This window comes from Durio zibethinus, chromosome 10 (genome assembly GCF_047325235.1).
Source record: "Durio zibethinus cultivar Kanyao isolate XHJ-2024 chromosome 10, ASM4732523v1, whole genome shotgun sequence".
Classification (NCBI taxonomy): domain Eukaryota; kingdom Viridiplantae; phylum Streptophyta; class Magnoliopsida; order Malvales; family Malvaceae; genus Durio; species Durio zibethinus.
The window spans coordinates 23,487,599-23,496,240 of record NC_143171.1 but is presented as its reverse complement, the minus strand read 5'-3'; the positions used below and the strand labels follow the sequence as shown (position 1 = coordinate 23,496,240).

The 8,642-nt window shown below is 33.7% G+C and overlaps 2 protein-coding genes across 3 annotated transcripts; one reads left to right on the top strand and one right to left on the bottom strand.

Moving 5' to 3' along the window:
- Window positions 1-2,177: 2,177 nt before the first annotated feature.
- Window positions 2,178-3,514, top strand: LOC111292197 (ethylene-responsive transcription factor ERN1-like). Its single transcript, XM_022884453.2, has one exon. It carries the CDS (start codon window positions 2,186-2,188, stop codon window positions 3,431-3,433), a length of 1,248 nt encoding a protein of 415 aa, XP_022740188.1. The 5' UTR covers window positions 2,178-2,185; the 3' UTR covers window positions 3,434-3,514.
- A 655-nt stretch (window positions 3,515-4,169) lies between these two features.
- LOC111292196 (SNF1-related protein kinase catalytic subunit alpha KIN10) lies at window positions 4,170-8,247 on the bottom strand. Of its 2 annotated transcripts, none has more exons than XM_022884452.2 (11): window positions 8,127-8,247; window positions 7,848-8,043; window positions 7,227-7,411; window positions 6,955-7,137; window positions 6,680-6,811; window positions 6,274-6,483; window positions 5,745-5,834; window positions 5,593-5,676; window positions 5,233-5,364; window positions 4,737-4,955; window positions 4,170-4,581 (listed from the first exon to the last, which is right to left on the bottom strand). In XM_022884452.2, exons 2-11 carry the CDS (start codon window positions 8,032-8,034, stop codon window positions 4,468-4,470), a joined length of 1,536 nt encoding a protein of 511 aa, XP_022740187.2. In that variant the 5' UTR covers window positions 8,035-8,043; window positions 8,127-8,247; the 3' UTR covers window positions 4,170-4,467. The 2 variants fall into 2 exon arrangements, with proteins under 2 accessions (XP_022740187.2, XP_089623085.1); XM_089766959.1 differs by having other exon boundaries at window positions 6,274-6,459.
- Between the last annotated feature and the right edge of the window lie 395 nt (window positions 8,248-8,642).

Here is an 8,642-nt window from a genome sequence, read left to right as displayed (position 1 = left end):
CCCATAATTTTCTCCCTAAGGAACATTAATCTTATATATTTTTATTTTTTGATAGACTATTTTAATGTATAAATAAATGACAATATTTAGATAAATTCTTTTTAAATGAAATTAGTGAAGTTTTTATTCAAAATGATTCAATAAAAATTTTTATAAAAAAATTAAATCGATAAATTAATAGAATACAATGATAAAATTAATAATATGTAAAAATATTATAAAAATATTATTTATAATTTAAATTAAATAAGTATTTATTCAACGTAAAAATTTTATCAAAATTTTTAGTAAAAATAATTATTTGTAAATATATCAAAATTTTTTCAAATTTTGTTCACTTAATATATGATATATGTAATAACACCTTTCAATTTATTTATTTTTTTAATTTTTTATTTGTATTTATATAGTATCATTTTTAATTGAAACTTCAAAAACCTTGTATAAATAATTTTATTTGTCTTTTTCATAAATAAATTATAAAGTTAAAAAAAAATTTCTTGGTAGTGGTTAACTTCAATGATATAAAAAACCAACATAAAAAACACAAAAAGGGGAAATTTGTCTCATTAGGGAACTTTGAATTTCTTTGTTATAATAGGACAATCCTATATATTCCTTATGATTTTGGTCAACTACGTATTGCATTAATTAAATTTTGGTTGATTTTAAATTTCAAACCTCTTTAATCGAAATATAATATGTTTAATCTTAGTTGTTATACCTAATCTTGTGATAATTTCAATTTTTTTATATATAATTATTAATGAATTGTTTTAATATTTAACAGAATATTATTCAAACCAAACATTTAGGCTGCAAATTGTATCTCAAATTCAAGTTCAAGCTGATATTTCTTTTTTTTTTTCTTCATTTGGGTTGTGGAAAATGTAAAAGAAAAGAAAACCATAGAAAATATTGAAATCATTTTATAAAAAAGATTTAAAAGAAAAAAAATTACTTGAAATCTTGTTATTAAGTAAAATATTAATGTCAATTGTCAGCTTTAGTGGCGATACTGGAAACTTTGTAAGAATCGTTTTGTTTGAGTTGCACCAACAATGACAAAAGCAAAATCATCACTGGCATATCTGCTTTGTACAAGGGGCTGTTCATCCAAGGTGATTTTCTTGACCTTTTGTGGCCCCTGAAAGTGACATTGCATGCTTCCTTTCACAGTATGAATGGAATATAGTTTGCTTCTGTCAAGTTTGGATCGATATTATTCCATGGAAACTGAAAATTTTTGTTGTCATTTAGAGGGTGACTTTCATCAAAGAAGGATGTTGAAGTGATTGGATGTTTTCATATCAGTAATCTGATATACTACGTAGGTTTGAAAGATCGCATGCTCAGCCATTTTGAGACTCTTGGATCCTCAAAATTAACAGAAAGATCTTTCAAAACCATAATTACGTGATTTGTTGATAATGTATTGGACTTTTAGTTTCAGTAATCAACATTTAGTCTCTCCTGACAACTATAATTACAAAAAAAAAAAAAAAAAAAAAACCTTTGTAGAAGTGCCAAATGAACCCTAAATAACAGTTAATGATTAGAGAAATGTGGATTTTTATATGATTTTATTAACATCTGGAATAATAACCAATAAAATCTCCAGTTGGAAGTGAATATATTGGTTATTCTGCATTGTTTGGAAATCATTTTCAGTGGTTTTAAGATGCCACTGGTTTTCCAATACATACAATAAAAAGGGTACAAATAAGTCTCTTTCAGGACAGATGAATTCTATGTTCCACTGTTAAAAGCATTATTTTATTTGCAAAAATGCACTTAGAATTGAGGAAAGGTATATAACAAGTGATGACTCATTCATGCTTATATTTTTCACATTAAAATTTGAGGATACTATTATTTAAAAAATAAGAGCTTAGAATTTACCAAATGGAAGCAAAGATCCTGTTCGACTTGGTCAGGCCAAAATTGCCTGAAATGCACCAATCATGTAATTTTTTTTTTGCATGGCCGTCAAGGAGAGAGTGAGAGCAAAAAGGTATGAACAAGCATTACGACCTTTTCAAATCTCCACTCTCATTGGACAGGATCTTCACTCTTTTCCTATAAATGCAGAGCAACAGAACAGAAACAAAGCAGAAAAATTATCTGCCAACTGCCATAACTGAAATAGAAGAACACTCACTTGATATTACAAAGAAAAAGAATTATGGCTAGGAAAAGAAAGGTTAGTGAAGTGGTGGAAGAGAAAAATGTTGCTAGTGAACAGACAATGGGTTGGGATGAAATGGTGAAGGAAGCTGCAGCAGCTGCTGCACTAGGAGGACCTAGGAGAGCTAGGAAGAGATTTGTTGGTGTCAGGCAAAGGCCATCCGGCAGATGGGTTGCTGAGATTAAGGACACGATACAGAAGATAAGGGTCTGGTTAGGCACTTTTGATACTGCAGAGGAAGCAGCCAGGGCCTATGATGAGGCTGCTTGCTTGCTTCGCGGTGCCAATACAAGGACAAACTTCTGGCCTTGTTCTCCATCATCTAATTCAACCCCAGCTCTTTCTTCTAAGATTACTAATCTCCTCCTCCAAAGGCTTAAAGCAAGGAACAATTCCTGTGCTCCTTTGCCTACTTCTCCACCTATCAACCAGCAGCCGGTGCAGCAAGGACAGGAGTATAGAGAAGAAACAACAGATTGCTTGGATAGTCAGTTTCCTGATTTTCTTAATGATCCTGAGGATTATTTCATATCAAGTGATAACATCTGCAATGCAACTGCAAATGCTGCTGACTACTTGACAACAAGTCATGAAACGTGCTTAACTGATAATGAAGAGTCTACCAGGAGAGAATTAGATTACAATTTCACTTTCAGTGATGCTGCTCAATCTTCCAGTGTTTATGATGGTGATATGGGAGAGGAAAGAGAAGAAGATGGAGAAGTAGGCCGTGACATGGGGCCACTAGATTTCCAGTTTGTGGATGATATTGGATCATCTTGTTACTACTCTCCTTTTCAGATTGCTGAAGAGATTGGGGTACAAATGGAGCCAGAGCCAGAGAGTTTTGGAGATGAATCCTCAATGATTAGTGCTGTCGTGAAGAGAATGACATATGAACGCAAAATCTCAGCTTCTCTCTATGCTTTCAATGGGATACCAGAGTTGTTAAGGCTACAGCTTGGTTCAGAAGATGCCATGGGGAGAGGAAGATCAGAACAACTAATAAAACTTCAAAATGCATGTAACAAGAAAAAAGGTGAGAAGAATGTGAAAGGAAGTGATACAGAAATGATGGGAAAAAAACAGGAGGAAAGCCCACAAAGTTCATTTGATTCTTCAAGTCCAAATGATACGGGATTTTCATCACCAAGTTCGGTGGATATGGGGCCTTCTTCAACTGTAAATGATGGTGAATCTCTTTGGAGCTCACTTGATCTTCCACCCATCTGCTTTGTTAACTAACTGATATAGGATCTGAAGCTCATAACTTATATTCATTCTATTCCATGCAATGCTGATCTTCATATATATACACAAAGGAACATGAAATGTATTTTTCAAATTTCTAGCCAAGATTTTGCAAGTAGTCAATTTTTATTTTCTTCTTTTTTATCATATATGAGCAGTCATAAAAGTTGAAGAAGGGACCCTGTGTACATATGTAGCCGGATATCTCTGTTCAAAGTGTATGGGTGCTTAATTACAAAAAGAGAGGATTGTTTTCAAAGTATGATAAAAAGTTCACAAGATTTGATCCTTGGGCGTCGTTGTTCTATGATGTTACGAACAAAATCACCCAACCAGCATAGTTTGGCTAATCCCACATGCCAGAATGAACTCTGAAACAGAACACCAAACGCATGTTAGCCCATCTTTATTGTCAACAAAGGAGATAAGGGATGAGGCTAGTTAGATTCTGTTGCTAACATATTTTCTCCTGCTTTCAAATTGCTTTTGCTCGAGCAAAATTCAAAGAGAACCTCGTCCAATGATATAGAAGCGAAAAACACAGCTGGATTTGACATAAGTTGGCTAAAACCCGAAATTTTCACAGATAAATTCTGCACATTCTTTCAGTCAAGGTGCCACAAGCTGCATTAACATTGGAGTGGGTGCGGAAAAAAAATAGCGTCCAACTTCAACCCCATAAAAATTTTTTACTTTGGTGATCATTAATAAAATAATTTGCTGGAAAAAATTAACATCCAAAAGACCAAGGATTAATTCTATCATGATAATTCATAAAAATTTCCCTTAGGTCATAACGAGGTCAAAACCCTAGTTATGATCAAGGCAAACTGTGTCATAACCTGGACTAACACAGTAATATTGCATTGTCCACAATTACCCGTCTAAAATGGAGGGTTACAAAACAAAAAGGAGAAGGTTTTAGTCAAACTAAGAAAAAGAAAGGGTTATATACATGGAATGTTCTTATTCACATGCATCATAGGAGATTCATGGACAAGGGTCCTTGGAAATATAGCCTTCTCATGTTAGAGGACTCGGAGCTGTGCAAGGAATGCAGCACAAAGATCCAAGAAGAGAAACTGTGGCCCCTGAACCCTCTGAAGATCCAGCAGATACTTCTCCTCGCAAGTTTTGTAAAGCTGTCAACATTCATGGCAGCAAAACTACGTTAGCATTTTTATTGGAAACATTCAATGATCTACAACTATGCAACACCATAAATCATCGAGTCTGCACCCCAAACACCTAATTTCCTCATAAAATTCCATTTGCTATAAAAATAATTAGACATTACCTGCACTTCAAACTTGACAACATTTGGTGACTTGGTAACACCATCATTTTCTATAATGGTTGATTCATCCCCGAAGTAGTGATTATTGTGCACAGGATCAGGAACGCTAGGAAGCCACCTACACTTCATGTTGTAATGCCCTATCTTCTTCCAACAGACTTTGAGTTCTTGCAGAGCTTTGAGAACTTCTGTCATGATTTCACGAGGATGGGCACGAGACTATAAAAATAAAAACAGTGAGATGTCAAACTTCGGTGCATAAAAGAAGTTAGTCCCACTACTGTTACTCCACATATATTACATATTAAATCTAGACTTAATTGGCCAAACTTATCAATTAGTAAAAGTATCAACCACATTTATCCTGCTGGTTATACTTTTTTTTTCATATACCTCAGAATGCCTCTCAATTGACGTCTAATCACATATGTAACTATTATCAACGTAATAGAAAGTGCTTTGTGTTGGAAAAGTGCTTGAAAATCACAAACTCAACCTGAAGTCCAAGAGCCCATTTCCTATCAAGGCTTCTTAAACCCATTGCTTGATAATCTGGATATCCTGGAAGGCGGTGTCCAACAGTCGAAGCTGTAGGTTCACTTGGATGGATGTGGTTGAAGCCGGATTCCTGAAAATTGGATTAAGAAGACAAATTCAAATTCAAATTCCATACGAAAGTAAGCAAAAGAAAAAGAAGATAATGTCAATCGATTAAAGCAATAGAAATAGGTCACAAAATAGTGAAACTCTATTAAATCAGGAGTAAATTTTTTTCATGAATTTAATCAATTCAATAACATGAGGCAGCTTCAGGTAACGTTAGCAAAAAATTGAAAAAGTACAAATAAAAACGCACCATAGTTTCTTGAAACTCAGCTCCAAGATAGCCACTGGAGACTCGGAACCGATTGTCCAATAGTAAGTAGTAAGCAACAGTTCCCTGGAAGATATTCATGCAATAAGAAACTGCCAAAAACCATGAAAACAAGGAGTTGGAGAAGTTGAAACCTCATTTTGAATTCTGTTGCGAAGAGATTCAACCAGATGGTTCCTTTCGAATCCCATCCTAACCACTTCCTGAAGGATCTCCTCATCAATCTGTAATTATGTTTCAATCAGGAACAAGCACATGACATAATAACAAGTATGAGAAGGCATTTAGGCAAGGCTTGTGTCACCAACCACAAAGAGGATATTAGGGGGTAGGGAAAGCTAGGTAAATAACATTTAGAAGCAAGCTTGTTTCCGAGAGTCCATTAATGAGCAAGGAAAACTCAAAAATTACAAAGTATAACATTTTAACATCAATCGCATGAATGTTCAAAAGGTTTCCCCCAAGGAACAAACCACGGCATCAGAGTAGCAAAACTACATCAAAAGCTGACAGAAGCTCAAAATTTTAGGACATGCACTAGGTATATTTATTTGACCATAATGGTCAATTTTTATAACACATCAATCCTTTTCAGGGGTTACTATAGCATACATAAGTATATTTACAACTGAACTTGACCTCAAGAGAAAAAAAATCAACAACCTTTTTTGCTTGTTGCATTGTATCTGGTGGAGGAACAGCTAAATATCTTGGAAGATGTGCTTGAAACCACGGGTGCTGGCGGATCTCAGGAATAGTCATTCTCTTCATTGGATCAACTACAAGCATACGTGGGATCAAATCTCTAGCACCAGGAGATAAATGGCTTGGAAGAGTGTATATGCCCCGCTGAAGGACAAATAATGCAAATTCCTAGGTATCAGCACTTTTAGGATTTAAGCAGGTAAGAAACAGGATTGAAAGTGAAAATCTAATTGGAAAATTATTGACAGGATAAAGAAACAACAAAGTGAAGTACAGATGGCCAAAAGCATACTATCAATACTTATTTGTCAGAGAGATCTAATATTCATCTCGGACTACAAAATGATAAGTTGATGCCAATTACCTTTATTTTCTTAAAGAGGTTGGGAATGTTTTCATCATCAAATGGCAGGGTACCACAAAGTAGGGCATATAATATAACACCGCAGCTCCATACATCCACTTCAGGTCCGGCATACAGTTTCCCAGATATAACCTATAATAATGGAGATCCATGTACAATAGAGATGCCATCATAACATGATATAAAATTTCTATTAAATAAAAGAAGACAAATCAAGCATTTCATGACCATAAATGTAAGAAATTCATCATTAATTTTAATTCACAAACTCCTACCTCCGGGGCAGCATAGTTTGGGCTGCCACAACTTGTCTTCAGAAAATGACCATCTCTCATTACGTTGCTCAAGCCAAAATCAGCAATCTTCACATTGCATTTGGAATCCAGAAGCAAATTTTCAGGTTTAAGGTCTCGATGAACCACCATATTTCTGTGGCAGTACTCCACTCCAGAAATTATCTGCTTCCAAACAAAGATTTCATACTTACAATTTCTAAAAAGAAAAAGAAAGTAGATAAATAATAATAAACAAGAATATCCAACCAGACCTGCTGAAAAAAGTTGCGAGCCTCATCCTCCTGCAACCTTCCTTTCTCTACAATATAATCAAAGAGTTCTCCAGACTTCACATATTCCATAACCACATAAATGTCCGTTGCTGTCTCTATGACCTCATAGAGTCGTATGATGTGAGGATGCATAAACAATCTCAAAATTTTAATCTCTCTTCTAACTGCACCAAAAATTAAGCCTCCCTCAATCAACAATACTATAGAATTCAACTACCTATGCAAGAATACATGTACCCATGACTCATGCAAAAAACAGCTTGAGAAAGCTACTAAAGTTTCTCTTTTCATTCTACTCAATGAGTTATTTCCAATATAACATCAATAAAAATTAACAAATTTGATCATTCAAAATAATTATCTTTTTTTTCTTCTGAAAGCAAAATTACAAGTAGCAAAACACTAACCAAACTTATAAAATAACGAACTTATAAAATCATTCAGAAAGAAAAAAAATCATGTGAGCAATCTATTAATAAAAAGTATACTAAAATGTCATGAACTAATAAATTATAAATTATATTATTAATTCTCAATTTTATTTTACTTCAACAACTAAAAAAAACTATAATTCAATCATAAAAAAAAAATAAAAAATACCTTTTTCCTCCATATCCATGTTCCTAATCTTCCTCCGATTAAGAATCTTAATAGCAACTTTATGACCAGTCAAAGCATGTTCAGCAATTTTAACCTTTCCAAAAGAACCAATTCCAAGCGTTTTTCCAAGCTTGTAATTAGGTAATGCATCCACTCCACTTCCTCCTCTTCCTCCTGATCCATCCATTTTTCCTCCCTTAAACCAAAAAAAAAAGGAAAAAAATCAAAATCAATCAAATCAAAGCCGTTAAAAATCATGAAATGTAAGTGTAAGATTACCTGATTTGATCGGAACTTCCTCGGCTTGGGTTTTTTTTTTTTTCGGTGGAGAATCCGATAGAAGAAAAGCTAGAGAGAGCGTACGGACGAGGGTTTTTTTTCCTTATTGGTTAAAATATGTGCTATCTTTTTTTTTTGGAAGTTTATATTGATTCCTCGGGAGAAAATTTTGCCCCTCGTGTTTGACGGAATTACAGTAATATCCCTCTGTTTTTGTTGTCGTTTTTTGAGCCAGTTTTAAACGGATGTGTTCGAGGCGGAATTGTAGTTGAGTTACAGGGGCAAATCAGGGATTCAATTTCACATTATTTTTTTTAAAAAAAGTGAAATACTGAAACTTATAAAAGATTCTAAATTATTTTTTAAGATAGATGCTGCATTTTTATTTGTGGGCATCAAACTTTTTTAAACAATTAGAATAAATAAATAAATAAATAAATAATTGGATCGTTACTTAATTTTTTTGATAAAAAAATTTTGAGTTTAAAATTTGTCAATGATTATTTATTAAGATCA